Genomic DNA, 23,347 nt, shown 5'->3' on the forward strand with positions numbered 1-23,347 from the left:
GCTGTTGACATGCTTGGTTTGCAAATGGAACATCGTCCCTCTTTTATTTCTGGTCTCTTCCCATCAACACACTTCTTGGTTGGGCTTATTTTTTGAATCTCTCCTGAGGAAAGCCTTAAAAGTTCCCAAAGAATTACCTCAAATAGAAACCAGAGGCTACACAAATCACTAGAGGAAAAAGAAGTCGAATGTATCTTGTCACTTTGTTGCCCATGCTTGCAATATTGACTTCTAAAAAATTTGTTTTTTAAAGAAAACCAACCTAGGGGCGCCTGGCTGGCTCAGTCGGAAGAGCATGTGACTTTTAATCTCCAGGTCATGAGTTCAAACCCCATGCTGGACGTAGAGATTACTAAAAAATAAATAAATACACTTAAAAAAGATAAACTTAAATCAAGTTTAAGAAGCAGGGTCATTTAAAGGATGATTAACTCATAAATAAATATGTGAAAATTCCTTACTATTCTCACAGAAGATGAGGAAGTGGAAAGTGGAGATGGGAGAATAATTTTTTTTTTTTAAAGATTTTATTTATTTGTTTGACAGAGAGACAGAGATCACAAGTAGGCAGAAAGGGGGAAGCAGGCTCCCTGGTGAGCAGAGAGCCTGACATGGGGTTTAATCCTAGGACGCTGAGATCATGACCAGAGCTGAAGGCAGAGGCTCAACCCACTGAGCCACCCAGGCGCCCCTATTTTTTTTTTTTTAACAAAGTTCATCTTGAAAGCATGTCTGGGTGTCTGATTTTTTTTTCTTTTTTTCCTAATATTTTAAAGATGGCCCTGAAAGTGAGGAAGGAGGAAACTTGATTGTGACCCCAAAAAGAGGCCCTGTTGAGGAGGAATGTGTTTTTTAAATTATTTTTAAACATTTTATTTTATTTATTTATTTGAGAGAGAAAGAGAGCATGAGAGGGAAGAGGTCAGAGGGAGAAGCAGATTCCCTGCCAAGCAGGGAACCCAATGCAGGCCTCGATCCCGGGACTCCAGGATCATGACCTGAGCCAAAGGCAGTCGCCTAACTAACCGAGCCACCTAGGCGCCCCATGGGAGGAATGTTTTTTTGCCTAATACTATAAAGCTTTGGAGAATTTGCAGCCCAAACATCCATTATTACTGATGGTAGGTTGTTGGCCTAACATGAGAGGAAATTTTATGTCAGGGACATTTAGAGCAAAATCGAGGCTGTGCCTGGGTTTAAAAAGATAAGGCTGACAAATAATGGATTGCAACTGGAGAAACTGTCCTGTGAGATGGCCCTGGCCCCGGTCTGTCCCCTCCCCTCCTCCAGCTGCCCCCAGATGACAGGGGGCAGCCCTGCTTTGTTTTTTGTCTTCCAATCACCTGCCCTCATGTTTAGGCAGCAGAGAGAGCAGAATTAATAAACACAGCTCTGCCTCCAGCCACCAGTGCAGTATTTATAGTTTTCTAATTCTTCCCTGACAGCTTCCCACCACCTCTCAGATCCCTAAGTGTCCTTTTCAGAACTTATCAAAGTGCCCGGGTCCAAAGTAGATGTTCCATATGAGTTTGATGAATTCATTCAGATTTGGAGAAGAATTGGGGGGAAAAGTCAAAGAGGTATTTTTACTGCTTCATTTTCTCTGGGGCCCTGCCCCTATCAGGGAGGATCTCAGATGAAAGGATTTAGGGCATCTTTGTCAACGTCTCTAGGTTGGGTCAGGGCTCCAGTGGAGCAGTGAAGGAGGTCCCATTTTTTCTAAAGTTCCCTGTCATTAATAACAATCATAGCCAAGTGGCAGTTATATACTTAGAAGCAAATCATTCTGATTTTTACCTTCCAGGGCAGAGGTGTTTCCCCCAAGAGCTGAGATTCCCCCCAACAGAAAAAGCTAGGCCTGTCTTGGCTGCAGCAATTCCTTCTTGTTTTGGTGGCAGGAAGTCTTGTGATTTTTCTCACCAACTTCTCTGAGGATGCCACCTTTTGGCTACACACACTTGGGTGATTTCTGCCATACCCCATCCAATCTAGGGTTGCAAAGAGCTTCAGTAGTTTCTTCTCTGCTTCCTACCTTCCCCAACTTCTTACCAGAATGCCAGCAGCTGTGACTAGTCTCTGAGACAGAATAGAAATAATGGGGGGATTGTGGTTAGGGCCGAACACATATATCAGTCTAGGAATAGGCATCAAAGCGAAGTCCTTGTTACTACAAAGAGGATGGTGGGAAATCATTTCTTACCCATAATGGGTGGTAGTGTGGGTGGTGATGAGGCCTAGGGTATTTGTTTTAATGTATTTTTTGGTGAAGGTAAATTATTTACTGCAAACTGTCAATGGCTGTGTTGTAAGGGCCACATGGAAGCGGTCCAAGGAAAGCAATATAGTTATAATGGGCAATTAGAAGTATCTGATATGTTTAATAAAGTATTATAATATTATTATAATATTACTAACATAATATTATATATATATTAACCAAAGGGCAATAGGAATATATTCATTTTTGGACTGCATTTGATTCAGTGTCTCTTAGGGGAGAAGAGGATTTCATGGGCATCTGCATTTGGGCTGTCAAGTTATCCATTATCTTTGCTTTTCTTTCTTTTCCTTTGGCTTAAAAAAATTCCTTGGTGTTACAGGAAATATGTGTATTGTGTAACAAACTTGCACTCTTGAAAACATGTATATGTAAATAAAATTTGGTAAGTTTTGCTGTTAATATTTACTACTGAGATGCATGTTCAATAATTTCCAAATAATCCTAAGAGTGCTTAAAGTTAAACTTTATTTTTAAAATTTTTTTGAGAGAGAGAGCATGTGGGGGTGCAGGCAGAGGGAGAGAGAGAGAGAATCTTTTTAAAAAATTATTTTATTTATGCATTATTTATTTATGTATTTGAGAGAGAGAGGGAGAGAGCACGAACAGGGGTAGGGGGAGCAGTAGGCCTCCCACCTAGCAGGAACCCCCCCCCCCCAACTAGAGGCTTGATCCCAGGACACTGGGATCAAGACCCAAGGTGAAGGCAGGCACTTAACCAACTGAGCCACCCAGGCTCCCCATCTCTAAGAGATCTTACAGTATTTACTGCTACTACTACTGCTACTACCACCGACTACTACCCACTGTGGTTCTATATCCCTTTTCCCCACAGCGCTTTGAAGACAAAACAAACTCCATGTTCCCCCCTCCTTCCAGGTAAATAAAGCAGAATATAAATTTAAAATTTCTAAAGGCAGAGAAAGGAAGTCAAATGGGTTAAGTCCCTAAGCTGGCAAGTTGAGCACATTGACTGGAGAGCAGGATCTTCCTTTCCATTCACCAGGAAAAAGAATCCGAGCAGTACTGATTCCTTAGGAACCTGGAAACACGGAGCTTTTGGAGTCAGTGAGAGCTATTGCTCCTGGTTTTTCTCTGTCATTTTTTCAGTCCGTGGTGAGATGCTGGAGGGACATAGTCCAAAGGTGCAGCACTGTAATGTAGCCTGAAGCTAAAACCAAAAGGGTCTGACATCCTCCCTTTTGCTTGATTGGAGGGTCACTCACGCCAGGGTGCCTTCATTTCGTTATGCGTTACACAGAGCAGTGCGGTGTGGGAGAATCCTTACTTCACCTTAGGATTGTTGCAAAGGAAAACGGAGACCAGAAATACAAGTTGGGAGACCCGAGCTTATGACCTTAGGTTCACAGCACGGCTGCTATCTGGGGGGCACAAATTCTGAGGGTACTGGCAGGGGAAAATTCGGAGTTGATAAGTGGTTTTCACAAGACAGCCGGGTGGCTCTCTGGGGTCTCAGACTGAGGGGACCTGTACCTGACAGATGAATTTGACACTGACCATTATCTCACCCTCAGGCTTAGAGTAACTGGCATTCGTAGTGTGTTTACTATGTGTCAGACTCCTTGCCCAATTGTCTTAGTTATCACCTGAGCCCATTTACAGCGACATTATCCCATTTTATAGATAAGAAAACGCAATCCCCAAACATTAATTTGCCCAGTGTCACTTAGATTAGCGGAAGTGTCAGTTTCCTTATCTGTAAAATGAATTAATAACAGAATTAGACTATCGCCTAGTGGTTTGTTACAGAATCGCTCAAGATAGTAGTCACGAGCCATGAAGAGGTAAAGCTCCGGGGATAGAAGGAACCGCTATAAAGCAAATTTTGCCTTTTCTAGGCTTGAATTCGGGTTCCTTTTCCAAAGCGCAGGCGCAGGCGCGCAGGAGGCGTGAGGGTCGTAACTTCCCGGCGCCCTTTGCGCAGGCTACGGTCGCCCTCTGCCGACGTCAAGTGGGAGAGCGCTTGAGAGCGAGCGTTTCTGGGCCTGAGAGCCCCCTGAGAAGCTCGCTGGCCTGTAGAGGGCGCTGCCGGCGTACAGAGTAACCCACTTGGCCGTCCCTTCCTTAAGCACTTCCTGTGTGATCTCTATGATTCGTAGGCTGCGCCACGGGAAATTCCGTTCGTTTTCAATTTACTGTAAACAAAAAGGACGTGCGCCGACCCGGAAGTGAATACTGGAGCAGGCCGGGAGTAGCTCTGAAGGCCGGCTGTAAAGCTGGGCGGCGGCGGCCTTAGCCATGGCGGTGGCTGTGGCCCTGGCGGGAGCCGTAACCACCACAGAACTAGGCCCCGCGGAAGAACTCGCCAAACTCGAGTATCTGTCTTTAGTGTCCAAAGTTTGCACCGAGCTGGACAATCACCTGGGGATTAACGACAAGGATTTGGGTAAGTCGGAGGAGGCCCCCGCGGCCTCTGGGCTTGGGTCGAGGGAAGCGGAAGGAGAAATGGGGTTGATGGGCTGAGTACCTGTGTTTCTGTGAATCTCTTTCCCTCTCTGTCGCAGCTGCTTGGGCCCAGGGAAGCAGCGGCCTTATCCCCCGCTTGAGAACCCTCCAGGCTGAGGTGTTAAAGAGACCATTGCCCAGAGCTATCAGTGAAACCCCGAGCGGCTATCGCTCCTGCTCCCTGCTCCCTCCCCAGCCCCAGCCTTAGTTAATTCAGCAGCGTTAACAACAGCAGCAGCAGCAGCCGCTTCGTAATGATGATAATGATGGCCGACCTTTATTGACAGGGCAGATATTATGCACAGGGCTTTACTTACATTATCTTACTTGGTCTTCACACGACCGTGTCAGATAGTATTTGTTTTTCCATTAAGAAAACAAGGGTCTTGGGCTCCCGGATGATTCAGTCGGTTAAGCGTCTGCCTTTGGCTCAGGTCATGTTCCCAGGGACCTGGGATCAAGCCCTGTGTGGTGCTCCGTGCTCACCTGCGTCTCCCCCTCCCACTACTTGCAGCTCCCCCTGCTTGTGCGCTCTCTTGCTCTCTCTGTCAAGTAAATAAATACAAACGTAAAAGAAACCCCAAAAACCTAAGGGTCGAGTAATTAAGTGATCCCCCTCAAAGTTACATATCAAAGGTGAGCCTAATCTGGAATCCCAAGTCTTTCGAAGTCTGCCTTTAATTGTTCTCAACCACTTATTAGGCGTTTACGGATAGAATGTACCAGAAGGTGGAACTGAAAAAGGCCGGGGGCCTAGAGCTAAGGCCACAGGCAGGTGGAGTCCTTATGAAAGCAAAGGGAGGAAGGGATCAAAAGCGTCAGTGGAGGTGTTCACCTTTGATAGGTACAGGGATGCTTGATCCATTTTAATAGGAAGGAGGACAGAGAATGTGGTTGTAGATGCAGATAGGTTTAGGGACTGGTGGTAGGAAGATGAGGGAGACTTCCGTTTAGTTTTTCTCTTTTCTAAATGAAGATGAAGCCATCAACTGAAGAGATGGAGGGGAAAGGGCATGTGACAAAAGGGGTCAGGGAGGTTAGATGTGTGATCTTGATTAAGATACCTAATGTCTCTGAAGCTGTTTTCCTCATCTGTGAAATGGGGACGATAAGGTGTTTTTTCCGGGGTTATCATGTGACACCTAGGAAGATGCGTTGCCGCCAGTTTGTTTTAGTTCACCTTTTTCTTGCTTCCCAGTCAAGATAAGCTTGTCCTGTATCATTTGTCTTCATTCTCCCTCTCTTTTAGATGGTGATGAGTGACACTCTTGTAGTTTGCTCTCTGGGTTGTCTGTTCCTTCAGCAAACATTTAATGAGCCAGTGTTAAATCGTTTTGATGTTAACCTCATTATGTACAAAAATAGAATGAGGTATAAACGCCATAATTTTCTAGCCTATATATGACTGAAGACTCCATTTAATCTGCAGGTAGACCACAAATTTTTTTTTCTGTTTGTAATTCTGACACCATCTTTTTATTTATTAAAAATATTTAAGTAATCTCTGTGGCCAGCATGGGGCTTGGACTCACGAACTTGAGATCAGGGGTTGCACCCTCTTCCAAATGAGCCAGCGAGGGCCCCCTGACGCCATTTGTAATGTGTGTTTTTTCCAGGACTGCTAAGCAGTTCTGTGACACTGGGTGGTAAACCTACATTGAACTGAGTTTTGATGCTGTCTGCCTGTAGATAGCATCAGATCCCACAGGTTATGGACTCAGACCTACAAGACTGCCCCACCCCAAACTTCAAATACCATTTGCAAGGTCAGGTTGTCAACCTGTGCCCACCAAGTCACTATATATAGATCAGAGGTTCCAATGACCCCCCTCCTTGGGTTTGATTAATTTGCTAGGGCGACTCCTAGAACTCAGAGAAACATTTTACTTACTAGATTACCGGTTTATTATAAAAGGATATAACTCAGGGATAACCAGATAAAAGAGATGTGTAGGGCATGTATATGGGAAAGGTTGACCAGTGTCCATGCTCTCTAAGTACCCACTGTCCTCAAATCTCCATGTGTTCCCGTCGCCATAAGCTCTCCAAACCCAGTCCTTTTGGGTGTTTGTGGAGGATTTATTATAATAGGCATAATTGAAAAAAAAAAGGCATAATTGATTAAATTGTTGGCCATTGGAAAACGAACTCAATCTCCAGCCTCTTTCCCGTCTCCAGAGGACAGGGGTGGGACTGCAAGTTCTAGCCGGTAAACAAACGGTTGGTTTCCCAGGCAGCCAGCCCCCAGCCTCTCCCTTTTTGAGGAGCTTTCCTAAAGTCATCTCCTTAATGTAACAAAAGACTTGTTTCATTCTCCACACCTCTGAAATTCCAAGGGCTTTTAGGAGTGCTGCTGTGCTGGGAAAGATGATGGAGACCAAACATACATTTCTTGTTATAAATCTCAATATCACAGTGTTGTACACAGAATTATAAAACCAGTAACATTAAAGTTACTAAAGTTGGAAAAATGAGATAGTATTGTTCATTTGAAACTAAATTGCCAGAGTGGGTTTAATATCTAAAAGGTGTATATTTGCTGCTCGTTTTTTTTCTTTTTAAAGATTTTTATTTATGTATTAGAGAGAGAGCGTAAGAGGAGAGAGGTCAGTGGGAGAAGCAGATTCCCTGCTGAGCAGGGAGCCCGATGTAGGACTTGATCCCGGGACTCCAGGATCATGACCTGAGCTGAAGGCCGTTGTTTAACCAGCTGAGCCACCCAGGCGCCCCTATATTTGCTACTCTTACATTTAAAAATTTTTTTTTAAATTTTTATTTATTTGACAGAGAGAGATGACAAATAGGCAGAGAGGCAGGCAGAGAGAGAGGAAGGGAAGCAGGCTCCCCACTGAGCAGAGAGCCCGAGGGGGCTTGATCCCAGGACCCTGGGATCATGACCTAAGGGGAAAGCAGAGGCTTTAACTCACTGAGCCACCCTATTTGCTACTCTTATATTTATTTATTGACTTGATTCTTTTGATTTTGGCTTTAATGTGTTTTTTCTTTTTAAGGGAGATGGTGGGGGAGGGACAGTGGAAGAGGGAGAGAAGTAGGCAGAGAGGCAGGCAGAAAGAGAGAGAGAGGAGGAAGCAGGCTCCCTGCTGAGCAGAGAGCCCGATGTGGGCTCTATCCCCAGGACCCTGGGATCATGACCTGAGCCGAAGGCAGAGGCTTTAATCCACTGAGCCACCCAGGTGCCCCAGGAGAGAGAGAATCTTAATCGGCCTCCATGTTCAACTGGGAGCCTGATGCAGGGCTCGATCTTACCACCTTGATAGCATGACCTGAGCTGAAAGTTAAGAGTCAGATGGTTAACCGAATGAGCCACCCAAACACCCTGAGTACCCTAAGTACTATTACTTAAATCAGTTTCATTATTTTTCCTGTTTTCACCACTTAACTTTTTTTTTTTTTTTTTAAGATTTTTATTTATTTGACAGAGAGACAGCCAGAGAGGAGCACAAGTAGGGGGAGTGGGAGAGGGAGAAACAGGCTTCCTGCAGAGCAGGGAGCTCCACGCGGAGCTTGATTCCAGGACCCCGGGATCATGACCTGAGCTGAAGGCAGATGCTTAATGACTGAGCCCCCCCAGGCGCTCCAGCAACGACTTGTTTTTAATCACTAATTCATCTTTGAGGCCAAGTCAGTTGGTAGAGCATGTGACTCGATCTCCAGGTCGTGAATTTGAGCCCCACATTGGGTGTAGAACTCATTTAAAAAAAAAAAAAAAATTCTGGGTGCCTGGGTGGTTCAGTCCTTAAGTGTCAGCCTTCAGCTCAGGTCGTGATCCCAGAGTCCTGGGATCCAGCCCCGAGGGAAGCCTGCTTCTCCCTCTCCCCCTCCCCCTGCTTCTGATCACTCTCTCTCTCTTTCAAAAATCAATATATCTTGGGGCACCTGGGTGGCTCAGTGGGTTAAGCCTCTGCCTTCAGCTCAGGTCATGATCTCAGGGTCCTGGGATTGAGCCCCACATCGGGCTTTCTGCTCAGCGGGGAGCCTGCTTCCTCCTCTCTCTCTGCCTGTCTCTCTGCCTACCTATCATCTCTCTCTCTCTGTCAAATAAATAAAAATTTAAAAAAAAATCAATATATCTTAAAAAATTCTGACTCACTAGTTCATCTTTGATTGTTGACTTAATTTAATGATATCCCCATATAATTTTGAAAATTAAGAAAAAGCCCCTGATTAATGACAGCCACAGTGTGAATGTGCTGCTGATTGCTTCGGAGTAGTCTTCTCGAGCACTGCATGCCCAGCACCACGTGACTGACTTCTCTCTCCACATTTCTCCGGGGAATGTGGACCCAGAAGTCAGGTTGCCTCGGTTCCACTCTGGCTCCACCAGTTATTGTAGGGTAGGTCAGCATCTCAAACCCTTAGCCGCCTCATCTGAAAAAAAAGGCGGGGGGGGGGGACAATAATGGCATCTGCCGATGGGGGCTGTTGTGAGACATGGGGATAACTCTGGTGAAGCACTTAGCATAGTGCTTGCTGGGCACAACAGGGCGGTCACAAAGCCTTGACCATTGACATTGTTATGTGTAAGCTCTGTCCCTGTACTCTGATGGCATTTGGCTTTTACTTAATGGCATCAAAAAGGTAAAGGCATAGAAATGCCAGCTCGGAGATGGTATGAGAGCACTAGTTTATGTTAGTTATCCAGATCTCCCATGCTATTATTGTTACATTTTAGCTTTAAAATCCAGATGAAACCATTACCGCTTTCCTGTGGGGTTCACAGCGTGAATGTTACTATCAGTCCCTCAAAAAATGCACTTTGCTCCCGAAAGTCTCTTACTTAATAACTATCTCTAATATTAGAAATTTCCAACACTGGGCAGGTTTGTAGAGAAAAATCTGGGGGGCAAGTGAGTCTTTGATCAACTTGGAGATTGTATCACCCAGCAGCCGCCTGGCTGGCGTAGATAGATTGGGTCTGACCTTCCTGAAACTGTAGAAAGCTTCCTACTGTGTGCTTCCATGGGGGGAGATGGGAGGGGGGAAGGAGGGCTCTTGCTTTTGGGTACAGTCACCTCTGGAGTCTCTGTGGCAATGTGGTCAGCTACTAGTCTTGTGAGAAGAGTGTGATGATCTGGGGGAGGGAGAAATTTTCTCGCTTTGGTGCGTGAAGGGCCTGGCGAGCCATTCTGTAGTAATATCTTTGCATTTCTGAAAATGAACTGGAACATACCTGGATAATCTTGGTACTCTAAATTCTCTTTACTCTTACTGGATGGCGCTCTCTGGTTTTTATGACTCTTGGATAGGCTAATTGGTTTGGCTTTTAATGTACTTGAAAGTGATTTTTTACTGGTCTCCATTCCAGTTTTAATCCCTTTTCTCCTTTGCAGCTGAATTTGTGATCAGTCTCGCTGAGAAGAATACCACCTTTGATACTTTTAAGGCTTCCCTGGTCAAAAATGGCGCTGAATTCACGGTATGTGTATCTAGGGACCCTTGTTTTATTTTAATGTCACTACTGAAATTTTGATAGGATTTCACATAGGATTTCGGTGGAGAAAGGAGATAATTTGTACATACCAATCAAAGAAAGCCGTAAATGTGCAATGTTTTCATACCGCGCGGCAGCGGTGATATAACCGGATTTCCTGTGATGCCTTTCTAGGAAAGTGGGGCAGGATTTCCATCATTAAGTCTTTCTGAGTGTTTATAGTCTTGATCTATAAATCCGAAGTCAAAAGCAAAAGAGTCTAGATTTTGGAAGTAATTCTGAACAGTGGAAAATAAAAATGGTTGAATGGAACTGAATTACTTTTCCCCCCAAAGAGTCCTAAATATCAGCTTTCTCTGAAGCCACTTTGCTAGGTTCATGCCCATCATATAGATACTCTGTGCTTTGTTTGTTCCAGCTAGCTCCATTCAGGTGTACAACCAGTTTTTCTTTCTTTTTTTTTTTTAAGATGTGTTTTTTAATTTTTTAATTTTAATTTTTTTTTAAAGATTTTATTTATTAATTTGACAGAGAAAGATCACAAGTAGGCAGAGAGAGAGAGGGAAGCAGGCTCCCCGCTGAGCGGAGAGGCCAATGCGGGACTCCATCCCAGGACCCCAAGATCACGACCTGAGCTGAAGGCAGCGGCTTAACCCACTGAGCCACCCAGGCGCCCCAAGATGTGTTTTTTTTTAGAGAGGGTGAGAGAGAGTGCATGTGTGTGGGGGCGGAGTGGCAGAAGGAGAGAAAATCTTAAGCTCAAACTGAGCATGGAGTCAGACATGGAGCTCAATCTCATGACCTTGAGACCATGACCTACGCTGAAACCAGGAGTCAGACACTCAACTGACAGTTGCCACCTAAGTGCCCCTAAAACTAGTGGTTTTAAGCACTAATTCAGGGGCTGATAATTTTTGTTCTGTGTCTTTTCAAAGGATTCTCTTATTAGTAACTTGCTGCGCCTCATACAAACCATGCGGCCTCCAACAAAGCCTTCTACTAGCAAAGGTGAGTAGAGTGTCTGACTGTGCTTAGCTTCCAGAACGCTGTAGAGCGTGAGCATCCTGTAAATTGTGTTCTTTTCCCTTGTGGCAGCTCTTGAGCCAAGTTCACAGTCTAGTAACATTTCCCAGATGATGTAAAATTAAACTCGTTAGACATAACTAATCAAATGAATTCTTATGTATCTCTTTCCCCACCCTCACACCCTACCACATGCCCAGATAGTTTGTTGAGGTTTTTGTCATCAGTGTTATTTTTAGGAAATCAGATTATGTTTATATTAATGTACATGAGTTACATGTAGAAAGAAAAATGCCATGTTCGGTTTTTAGTTTGATGCAAATCTGATATTGAGGTTCTTTGTTAAAAATATTAAATCTGTCTTTCTCTTTTTCTTTTTCTATACTTTTAACTCCTCGATGCTCTTTGATGAAACAAGATCCAGTTGTTAAACCCAAAACCGGAAAAGAAAAGCTGAAGGAACTCTTCCCAGTCCTTTGCCAACCAGACAACCCTTCTGTCCGGGTACTGATACTATTTTGAGAATGTCTGCTAAACTGTGGTGTTTCCTCCATCCCTGTCCCTTTGCTTTTTGTCTCATTAGTTCCTAGTTTTAAGTTTGTGTTCATTGTAATATATTTTTCAAATTGAAAGTGTTGGTCAACTCCCTGAATGCGCACTATGCCTAGAATAGTGTTCCAGTTCAGAGAATGATGTTTGAGGGAAATGGGATTGACAGTTGTGGGGAGCAGTGATTAGGGATATGAAATAAGTATGGAATAGCTTAAGGTTCTAGAACATATACTGATATGTGAAATTAGATTTTTTTTGCTCTATTACATGTTAGAAGTGTTTTTGTTTTTATTTATTTTTTTGAAGATTTTGTTTATTTCTTTGAAAGAGATTGAGAGAGAGCGTGCAAGAGTGCACAAGCAGGGGGAGGGGCAGAAGGAGAGGAGAAGCAGACTCTCTACTGAGCAGGGAGCCTGATTCGATTTGGGGCTTGATCCCAGGACCCTGAGATTGTGACCTGAGCTGAGAAGCAGAGAGTTAACTGACTGAGCCACCCAGGAACCCCCTTAACATCTATTTTCTATTTATAGTAATACCTTGGATGCTTTTGCAGGAGGGGTGGTAGCTAATTGCCTTCTGTAGGCTAGGCTTGTATGAAAGAGAAAGGGAATTTGCCAAACGTAGCAGTGATTTCCAAGAGCCTCTGCTCATTCCTTCTGCTGGAAATCATCACCTGCCTCTCCTCTGCTTCCTTTGCATAAAGTGGTCAGTGATGTAGGGGCTGGAGTGATGTAGAGGGATCTGGAGTGCGGATGCTCACGATTTTCTCCCCCTCTCCTCCTAACTTCTCCGGCTGCGGCTGTTACAGACCATGCTGGATGAGGATGACGTGAAAGTCGCTGTGGATGTGCTGAAGGAACTAGAGGCCTTAATGCCCAGTGCTGCGGGCCCGGACAAGCAGCGAGATGCCGAGCACCGGTTCGTCCTTAGTGTCTTAGCCTTTGGAGGTTTAGGATATCGTGATAGTTGAATTTCGTGGATCTGCTAAGCAGAATTTTGGGCAAGTTTACAGAATCTAGACCGGCCATGTCCCACGTTGTTAGATCTCCTTCATTGCTCCCTGCAAAGAGTATTTACACAGCGAATGCTAAGTCGTTCATAAGGTAGAAGTCTGGGTTGAAGGAGGCTGAATATGTTTGTGACCTCCTCTTTTATTGGCCTGCAGGGGTGTCACAGAGAAACTCTAATTCAGTTCAGCACTCAGTAGGCACGTGATGTATGCAGCACTGTGCTGGGTGCTTTGGGATGCAGAGACATGAAATTGGGCTGGTTTCTTTTTTCAAACAGGTGTTTGTTGATTTGTTAGGGACAAGACGAAGAAGAAGAAGCGGAGCCGGAGCCGCGACCGGGACCGAGAACGGGACCGAGATCGGGAGCGAGACAGAGACCGTGATAGAGACCACAAAAGGAGACACCGGTCCCGCTCCCGGTCACATTCCAGGACCCGGGAAAGGAATAAAGGGAAGTCTAGGTATCGGTCTAGGAGCAGAAGTCAGAGTCCCCCCAAAGATAGGAAGGACCGGGACAAGTATGGGGAGAGGAATCTGGACAGATGGCGGGATAAGCATGTGGACCGTCCTCCCCCAGAAGAGCCTGCCATCGGAGACATTTACAATGGCAAAGTTACCAGCATCATGCAGTTTGGATGTTTTGTGCAGCTGGAGGGATTAAGGTAATGGCCGGTACTCTTCTTTCACACCTGTGATGTGCAGAATTTCTCTTATCACTGGGGATTTTCACATTCTAAAAAGTTATGATTAATGTTGCTTTAATGAAGTCAACTATATTAGGTTGTTAGAATTTGACTTTTTTTTTTTTTTTAAGATTTTATTTGTTTATTTGAGAGAGAGTGCATGGGGCTGGCAGGGATAGCAGAGGGAGAGGGACAAACAGACTCCATGCTAAGTGTTGAGCCTGATGTGGGGCTTGATCTCACAACCATAAGATCACAACCCTTAGTGGAATTGAAGAGGTCAGACACTTAAACTGACTGAGCCACCCAGGTGCCCCACTATTTTATTTTTTGACCACCTTCTTGGTATTTTCAAGTTTTGGAGTTTAAGACCATTTCCTTTTGTTGAGTTTCAACAATAAATCTGTTGGGGTAAAGGTATTTTAGGCATTCTCCAGATGTGTGTGACTCTCCCTTAGGAAGCGGTGGGAAGGCCTGGTGCACATCTCTGAGCTCCGGCGAGAAGGCCGTGTGGCCAATGTGGCTGATGTGGTGAGCAAAGGCCAGAGGGTGAAGGTCAAAGTACTGTCCTTCACTGGGACCAAGACCAGTCTGAGCATGAAGGTAGGTGAGATACCCAGTCAGTTTCTACATCTCATGGCCAGGGAAACATAAGAGGACAGAGAATGAGTGAGTTCCCTTTTTTTGTATGTGTTTTAGGATGTGGATCAAGAGACTGGAGAAGATCTAAACCCCAATCGACGACGGAATCTCGTTGGGGAGACCAATGAGGAGACCTCAATGAGGAATCCAGACAGACCAACTCACCTCTCCCTCGTCAGTGCCCCTGAAGTAGAGGATGATTCACTGGAGCGCAAACGCCTTACCCGCATCTCTGACCCGGAGAAGTGGGAGATCAAACAGGTTGGGGCCATTTGCCTTTATGGCCACAGAGTTATTCTGCATGTTACGGTAGTTAGGAGGACGGACCCTGGAGCCCAGTGGCCCAGGGTGACTTCTGGGCACTTACTAACTGTGCAGTTTTGAGCCAAGCTACTTGACTTCTTTGTGCCTCAGTGCCCTCATCTGTGAAACAGGGTAGTGGTGGCGTTGTGGGGGTTAAATGAGTCTGTAGAAGTGGAGCGCTTAGGTTCTTGTTTTCACCATTCGTCAGTGTATGTCAGCGCCATGGGATGCCAGGCCCTGAGTAGATGCTAGGGCTACAGAGATGGATGTATCATGGTTCCTTACCCTTGAGGAACTCAAAGTCCAGATGGAAACATCATTGTCACAGCTGGATGTTATGTAACGGGGAATGTGCACAGGGCTGTGCTGGGAAAAGCAGGGAGGGAGCAGGTTACACTTCCTGGGGGTGAGACTCTTGAGCCCTCCTTAGGCACTGCCCAGGGGTGTGATAGATGGTGTTTGAGGCCCCACAGTCCTGGGTCAGAAGGGACAAAAAAACCCAGGCTTCCTATGGGAACTTCTGTGTTAACTCCTACGAAGGAAGAGTTGTGATCCTAGTGGGTTCCAGACGTTGCCTTCTGTCCTTGCATTAGATGATTGCTGCCAATGTGCTTTCCAAAGAAGAGTTTCCGGACTTCGATGAAGAGACTGGCATTCTTCCTAAAGTGGATGATGAAGAAGGTAACCGGCCGCTTGGATTGAGCAGGACCACGGATCTGGGAAGACAGTGGGCAAGTTGAGCCGTTGGATGCGGGGCTTAGATGTCGTTTAACCTTCATCTACGTCTAAGGAGTGACTTAGCTCGTATTTTCCTTAGGTCTTACCACTCCTTATCTCTGAGAACCAGAGTGGTTCTCATCCCTGCATCCCCCCCAGGATGGAAGCAGAAAATGCATTTTTCTGATAGACATTTATATATTGTACTTTTTGGTGATGATACTTTTTTAAAAAAAGATTTTATTTATTTTAGAGAGGGAGTGAAGAGCGGATCCGTACCAAGCAAGTTGGGGGAGGGGCAGAGGGAGAGGGAGAGAGAGGATCTAAGGCAGATCTGCTGAGCACAGAGATTGAGACCAACTCGGGGCTCAATCTCATGACCTGAAATCATGACTTGGACCAAAACCAAGAGTTAGACACAACCAATTGAGCTACCCAGCACCCCTGTGACACGTGTTCAGGCTATAAAAAGTTGTATTGTATTTTGGGTAGTAAATTTCATCTGATAGTCTTCGTAATTGTTCTGAAAATTGTGGGTCCAATTAGACTACCTCTGAGTTGCCATGGAAATAACTTTCAACTCAGCTTATTAACAGTTTTTTTAAAATTGTGAAATCCATCAGGGGGACATAAATTTATGTAACGGTAATAAGTGAACACTATGTACTTAACTACCCAGGTTACATAGAATTTTACCTGCACCTTTGAAATCCTTACATGTCCCCCACTGATTAGATGCTCTTCTTTGCTCTGCTGCATAACCACCATCCTAAATTTTGTGTTAATTATTTCCCTGCCTTTTTTTTTGTTTTTTAAGCATTTTTCTATCTATATATCTGTCCCTAACCACTGCCTTACTTAGTCGGTTTGAACTTCCTTTCTTTTGATTATTATTTTGATATTTATCTATGATGATTTTTATTTTTATTTTTTTTATTTTTATTATTATTATTTTTTAAAGATTTTATTTATTTATTTGACAGAGAGAGATCACAAGTAGGCAGAGAGGCAGGCAGAGAGAGAGGAAGGGAAGCAGGCTCTCCGCTGAGCAGAGAGCCCGATGCGGGACTCGATCCCAGGACCCTGAGATCATGACCTGAGCCGAAGGCAGCGGCTTAACCCACTGAGCCACCCAGGCGCCCTCTATGATGATTTTTAAAAAAATATATTTATTTATTTGACAGAGATCACAAGTAGGCAGAGAGGCAGGCAGAGAGAGAGAGGAGGAGGCAGGCTCCACGCGGGGCAGAGAGCCCGATGTGGGACTCAATCCCAGGACCCTGGGATCATGACCTGAGCTGAAGGCAGAGGCTTTAACCCACTGAGCCCCTGATTTTTATAGTTGTATTTCATTTTCATTTCTGTAGTGTTTTCTGTATGTAAATTTACCATAATTTATCCATTTCACTTTCGATGGGTATATGTTTCTGATGGACATGTTTCGGTGTTTTTGCTTTTTATTTTTAATGATTTTATTTATTTTGAGGGCTCCTGGGTAGCTAAATAGGTTAAGCATCTACCTTCGTCTCAGGTCATGATCCCAGGATCCTGGGTTCGTGTCCCATATTAGGCTCCCTGCTCCAGGTCTGCTTCTCCCTCTGCCCTCCCCCGCCCACTCCTGCTCAGCTCTCTGTCTCAAATAGGATCTTAAAAAAAATGAACTTACAGATTTATTTATTTTGAGAGAGAGAATGTGAGTGTGGAGATGGGCAGAGGGAGAGGGAGAATCTCAAGCAGACGCCATGCTGAGCATGGAGCCTGACACGGGACTCAATTTCATGACCCTGAGTAATTCAACTTATTTTTTTTTGCTAATCTTTTATGGGTTAAGTTACTCCATAATGAAGTTGGGTGGCAAATACCTTAGGACCATTTAGAATGTTATACCACATTTTTCCATAGGCTTAACTTTTCTTTTTTTTTTAAAGATTTTATTTGACAGAGATCACAAGTAGGCAGAGAGACAGGCAGAAAGAGAGGGGGAAGCAGGCTTCCTGCTGAGCAGAGAGCCCAATGCGGGGCTTGATCCCAGGACCCTGATATCATGACCTGAGCTGAAGGCAGAGGCTTTAACCCACTGAGCCACCCAAGGGCCCCTTAACTTCTTTTGACAGTAGCTTCTCTGATCAGTTCTTCTGTCAGAGTATAAATGTCAGAAGTACCTGGGGGCAGGGGAAACAGCCCTTTCTGTTAGAGTTTCACTTGAATTGCTGTCTTTTTGACCTTGTTAGCTGTCTTTGTTAAAGATCACTGGTGCCCATGGAAATCATTTGTTTTGGTAACAATGATTGATTATTTCTCTCTCTCTTTCTCCCTCCTTTTTTTTTTTCTTAATTTTTCTTTTGGGGGGATTTTTAGATGAAGATCTTGAGATCGAACTGGTTGAGGAAGAGCCTCCATTCTTGAGAGGGCACACCAAGCAAAGCATGGACATGAGCCCTATTAAAATCGTTAAGGTAAGAAATGCTGGGCCTCTAACCTGGGTGTGCCGAGGGAATTTCTTTTCTTGATATAACTGTTCAGTTAGTTTCTCAGAGCAGTCTATTACATATGCAAAAGCAGAAGTTAAGCTGAAGGTAATATTGACTGTTGGTCAGGGTCTAGAATGTTTTTGTTTTAAAGGGGGATTGATTTGGCTTTGTTACTTTTGCCTTTTTGCTTCTTTTGCTCTCATTCTGCTCTGTTTTGGGAACAAAGGAGGAAATAAGAGTGGTTGATCTACTATTACTGCCTTTGCCCTTGCAGATTCCAAGGCAGTTTCGAAGGGCCCATGTGACCAGTTGGGGCTGGCCCTCAGTAGAAAGCTATAGTGCTGAGTGCTGTGGGTGGCAGGGCTGTGAAGAGAAGAACTCATGGAAAGTTATGATATGTTTTTAGGTTTGGAAAAGGATATTTTAAAGGTCTTTCAGCTCAGCCCAGTAATTCACTCACATAGCCTTTGCAGCAATTTCTACCCTGTGGTTTTCTGTCTGCTTGACATTTTGGTGACAGGGAGTTTGCCAGCCCTTAAGGAGACCCACTCCCTTCTTCAGAGGGATCTGATCATTAGCTGTTCTTTAGAAGCTGAAATGTCTCTTACCAAGACAGCCATGTTAGTCCTCATTTTAGTTCCACATTCTGTAAATACAGAAGAAGTGTTACCCCCCTCCTGTGTGTCTCATCTCTCTTGGGGTTCTTATCTTCAAGCCAACAGCCCCATTGTAGTCTGGTACATTGAGATGAATGTCCTTCTTAGGTTCAGGGGGCTTAAACTCTACATTTTATTTCCCGGATATTTACTGCATGCTGAGATCTTACTGTGACGCTGTTTGTTCTCTGGTACATTAGAACCCGGATGGTTCCCTCTCCCAAGCAGCAATGATGCAAAGTGCCTTAGCCAAAGAAAGGCGGGAACTCAAGCAGGCCCAGAGGGAAGCGGAGATGGATTCTATTCCCATGGGGCTCAACAAGCACTGGGTTGATCCTCTGCCTGATGGTAAGACCCTGGGGCATGTGGACTGTTCAAAAATAATCCGATCCTTCAGTGGGTTAAGCATCCAACTCTTGATCTCAGCCCCCATTGAGTGTGGAGCTTACTGAAAAAACAAAACAAAACTTTTTTTTTTAAGTATTTTATTTTGTGATTTTATGATTTTTTTTTTTTAAGATTTTGTTAATTGTTTTTGACAGACACAGCAAGAGAGGGAACACAAGCAGGGGGAGTGGGAGAGGGAGAAGCAGGCTTCCTGCTGAGCAGGGAGCCCAATGCAGGGGCTTGGTCCCAGGACCCTGGGATCATGACCTGGGCTGAAGACAGATGCTTAACGACTGAGCCACCCAAGTGCCCCAAGTATTTTATTTCTAAGTAGTCTCCACACCCAATGTGGGGTTTGAACTCACAAACTTAAAATCAAGAGTCGCACACTTTACCAACTGAGCCAGCCAGGTGCCCCAGGAATTTTCTGTGCTAAAGATAATACAGCTTTGAAGCTTCTTTTTTCACATAATTGTTTGTGTAGTCAATGTTAAATAACTGCCAGATAGAGTCTTACTGATGTGAGGCAACTGGGGAGCTTGAGGTACGCTGTGAAGTAAGTAGACATGATCGCTTCTCTCACAAGGCTTACAGTTTAGTGGGGAAAATGGAGATTAATCACAGTTGCCAGGTAACTAACCATATCACGACCGGTGCCGTCTGAAGTACAGGTGATGTGAGTCACTTCCCTGAGAAAGTTGAGACCTGAGTATAAATAGGACTGTGTCCATCAGAGGGGATGAGGTGGGCTTGGGGCATGTGTCCCAGGCAGAAGAGTAGCCTGGGCTGGGGCTACTTCTGTGAGGTGGGGCGGCCAGGACTTAGGAATTGGGGCTCAATTCTAGAGTTCACTAGCAGGTGCTGCTGGGGTCTAAACAGGGGAAGGGTATAATCAGAGTTGCATTGCCAAGGGATTGTTGAGTCTGCCCGGCAGAATGGATCAGATGGGGTGAGTGTAGACACCTGAGGTGATCTAGTAGGCTTTTCTAACGGGAGAGGATGGTGGCTTGAACACAGAGGTAGCAGACAGGAGGGATCCACTGGAGAAATGGGATTTGTTGAATGTTGGGAGCGGGGGCACCGAGGTAGCTTGAGGATGATACTAAGTTGTGTGCCTTCCCTTGCAGCGGAAGGCAGGCAGATTGCCGCCAATATGAGGGGTATTGGGATGATGCCCAATGACATTCCCGAGTGGAAGAAGCACGCCTTTGGGGGCAACAAAGCTTCTTATGGGAAGAAAACCCAGATGTCAATCATTGAGCAGAGAGAGAGCTTGCCCATCTACAAACTGAAGGAGCAGCTGGTCCAGGTGAGAAGCCCCTTTATGATGTGTCGGTGCGGGAGTAGCAAGGTTTTCTAAAAGAAGGATGACGTGTTTGAATTGAAATTAGTTGGACAGGGGCGCCTGGGTGGCTCAGTGGGTTGGGCCTCTGCCTTCGGCTTGGGTCGTGATCCCAGGGGCCTGGGATCGAGTCCCGCATTGGGCTCTCTGCTCAGCAGGGAGCCTGCTTCTCCTCATCTCTCTCTCTGTGTGTCTCTCTGCCTATTTGTGATCTCTCTGTCAAATAAATAAATAAAATCTTAAAAAAAAAAAAAAGAAATTAGTTGGACAGATATGTGTACCTTTGAGGTGGCTTTTCTAAAGAGGATAGGAAAAAACAGAACACACCCAAGTACTCTAAAAAACTACACACACACACGTACATATAAAATATTTATTATATATATTATATACGTTCTTATATACACATGTATATATACACATATGTGTTATATACATATATACACATACATATTATATATATTACATATATATACACATATGTAATATATATATATATATATATATATATATATATATTTATTAGTCTGTACATTTTTTTAGGTTTATTTATGTAATCTCTACACCGGTATGGGGCTTGAACTCACAACCCCGAGATCAAGAGTTGCATGTTCTGCTGAGTGAGCCAGCCAGGCGCCCCTGCATTTTTCTTTTTCACAATGAGGAAATAAACCTGTTTGAACGAGGGGCCTCTGGAATGGTTCTGAGTGTTGTGTGGCACAGAGCAGCGTCTCCGGCCAGTAAGAGAGATGGGGATGCATAGCCAGGGATCCCATTCGGGCAAGACTTTGCTAGGGGAACTTTTTTCCATTTTTTTGGAGGTTGAATTTGAAGACCAGCAAACTCCCTAGGCAGCCAAGTTTACTGGTTCCTAGTGAATCCTTTCAGTGTTATCTCACACATACACAAACAAGTACAAATACATAAGTACATGCATGAATGCTCTATGTTTTATGTCTGCGCTCTGTTTCTAGGTGGCAGCATATGGTGCATATGTTCTGCATCTTGCTTTTTCCCCTTCATGATAATCATGATAAGCTCAGAAAAATTTTCTTTTTTTTTTTGGTGCTTTTTTTTGTGGATGTGCTCTGGCTTATTTAACTTGTCCTGTATTTTTTTTTTTTTTTAAGATTTTATTTGTTTATTTGACAGAGACACAGTGAGATAGGGAACATAAGCAGGGGGAATGGGAGAGGGAAAAGCAGGCTTCCCGCTGATGAGGGAGCCTGATGCAGGGCTCCATCCCAGGACGCTGGGATCATGACCTGAGCCGAAGGCAGACACTGAGCCACTCAGGTGCCCCAACTCATCCTGTATTAATAGACATATAGGTTGATGGCCATCCTTTACTGTTATAAATGGTGTAGAAATAAGACTTCTGGGCTAAGGTATTGGAGTTTTGGCAGTGGCAGTGAGTGGGGAGCCCGTTTTGGGGCTCGTTCCCAGAACCCCAGGATCATGACCTGAGTGGAAGGCAGATGCTTAACCCACTAAGCCACCCAGGTGCCCCAGGAACGCTTTATATACCTTTTTTATTTCCTGTTGAATTCTTCAACAGTGTGTGTGTAATACTTAAAAAATAAATATGTAAAATCAGGGCTATCTGGGTGGTAGTTTATGGTTTTAGCCTCAACTGTTATGTTCTTACGAATTTAAGAAAACCAATAAAATTTTAAAAAGTAGAGTTGAGGGCACCTGGGTGGCTCAGTGGGTTAAGCCACTGCCTTCGGCTCAGGTCGTGATCTCAGGGTCCTGGGATCGAGTCCCGCATCGGGCTCTCTGCTCAGCGGGGAGCCTGCTTCCTCCTCTGTCTCTCTTTGCCTGCCTCTCTGCCTACTTGCGATCTCTTTCTGTCAAATAAATAAATAAAATCTTTAAAAAAAAAAAAAAAAGTAGAGTTGAGTCAGTTACAAAAAGAATACCCATAAAGTTTCAAGTTTTTAAGTTATACATGTAGTTCAAGTAAGAAAGAGCATTACCCATAGAAAATCACCATTGATTTTTTTTCTATGCATAACTTTAGACTCTGATTATAATCCTATCATATGTCTATTATCATATCCCCTTTTTCTTCTTTAGTGTTAGAATGTAAACATTGATTATTTTCCTCCAGAGTAATGTGTGGGAAATTTTAATGACTGTATTTATATTCTGTTGCTTTCAGGCTGTCCATGACAATCAAATCCTGATAGTTATTGGAGAGACAGGATCAGGGAAGACAACACAGATCACCCAGTACCTGGCGGAGGCAGGCTACACGTCCCGGGGCAAGATTGGATGTACCCAACCCAGAAGAGTAGCGGCCATGTCAGTGGCCAAAAGAGTGTCAGAGGAGTTTGGTTGTTGCTTGGGCCAAGAGGTAAGTGGGTAGTGAAGTTGTTCTGGAAATGCCTGAAGAGAGTGTATAGGCCCAGATCTCTCTCTCTGAAATGGGAATGGTACTGTCTTCCTTCATCTTTCTCTTGTGGGGAAGAGGGTTCTCATGGTCATCATTGATCTGTTCAGGGTCAAATCCAAGGCAGATTTTACTGTGAGGAAGTCACTGCATGTCTTGGTTGAATTCTTACCTATTAAGATTGCAGGGAACATTCTCACCGGGCTGAAGTCTTGCCTGGTGATTGCAGAAAGGAGAGGTTTGTGTCTCAGGTTTTCAGCTTTGTTTCTGCTTTAGGTGGGCTACACCATTCGATTTGAGGACTGCACCAGCCCAGAGACAGTGATCAAGTACATGACAGACGGGATGTTGCTCCGAGAGTGCCTGATTGACCCTGACCTCACACAGTACGCGATCATCATGTTGGATGAGGCGCACGAGAGAACCATTCACACGGACGTGCTCTTCGGGTTGTTGAAGAAGGTAGCTAGGTGCTCTTTGGTGACCCTTCCACCTGTCAGGAACTCAGTTCTGGGAATCGGGTTTGAGTCCCTGTGCCTTTTTGCTTTAGTCCTTCTTAGCCACGTCGTGTTTCCCTTTAGACGGTTCAGAAACGGCAGGACATGAAGCTGATTGTCACCTCAGCCACGCTGGATGCAGTGAAGTTTTCTCAGTACTTCTACGAAGCGCCCATCTTCACCATCCCTGGTCGAACATACCCAGTGGAGATACTGTACACGAAGGAACCGGAGACAGATTATCTGGACGCCAGCTTGATCACCGTCATGCAGATCCACTTAACAGAACCACCAGGTGGGAGGAAAGAGAATTTTCCCCTCTTAGGCCAGAAGTCCCGACGTAGGTCGATTTTCTCTCATCTTATAAAACAGTGCCTTTTAAATATCAGTCTCTCTCTAAGCCAATGACTTATATGTTTGAAGGGGCGGTAGAGGTATAAATAATGGCCCTCAGGGTTTATTTATTTATTTGT

At 44.6% G+C, this 23,347-nt stretch overlaps 1 protein-coding gene and 1 non-coding gene across 3 annotated transcripts in view; both read left to right on the plus strand.

The window, feature by feature from the left end:
- The first annotated feature begins 270 nt into the window (after positions 1–270).
- TRNAK-UUU lies at positions 271–343 on the plus strand. Its single transcript has one exon. It is a non-coding gene; the product is annotated as a tRNA-Lys (tRNA).
- A 4,122-nt stretch (positions 344–4,465) lies between these two features.
- Positions 4,466–23,347, plus strand: part of DHX8 (DEAH-box helicase 8) — a 32,439-nt gene continuing 13,557 nt past the window's right edge. Inside the window, exons 1-15 of one of the 2 annotated variants that reach the window (XM_032320561.1) lie at positions 4,466–4,685; positions 10,096–10,181; positions 11,132–11,204; positions 11,638–11,723; positions 12,580–12,689; positions 13,078–13,443; positions 13,923–14,067; positions 14,164–14,367; positions 15,003–15,090; positions 17,485–17,582; positions 18,454–18,601; positions 19,768–19,949; positions 22,147–22,341; positions 22,654–22,839; positions 22,959–23,169. In XM_032320561.1, coding sequence (XP_032176452.1) covers positions 4,538–4,685; positions 10,096–10,181; positions 11,132–11,204; positions 11,638–11,723; positions 12,580–12,689; positions 13,078–13,443; positions 13,923–14,067; positions 14,164–14,367; positions 15,003–15,090; positions 17,485–17,582; positions 18,454–18,601; positions 19,768–19,949; positions 22,147–22,341; positions 22,654–22,839; positions 22,959–23,169 — 2,326 coding nt within the window. In that variant the 5' untranslated portion in view covers positions 4,466–4,537. The remainder of the gene's footprint in view (positions 4,686–10,095; positions 10,182–11,131; positions 11,205–11,637; positions 11,724–12,579; positions 12,690–13,077; positions 13,444–13,922; positions 14,068–14,163; positions 14,368–15,002; positions 15,091–17,484; positions 17,583–18,453; positions 18,602–19,767; positions 19,950–22,146; positions 22,342–22,653; positions 22,840–22,958; positions 23,170–23,347) is intronic. The other variant, XM_032320560.1, reaches the window with a different exon arrangement.

Source organism: Mustela erminea, chromosome 18, assembly GCF_009829155.1.
Source record: "Mustela erminea isolate mMusErm1 chromosome 18, mMusErm1.Pri, whole genome shotgun sequence".
NCBI classification, from domain to species: Eukaryota; Metazoa; Chordata; class Mammalia; order Carnivora; family Mustelidae; genus Mustela; species Mustela erminea.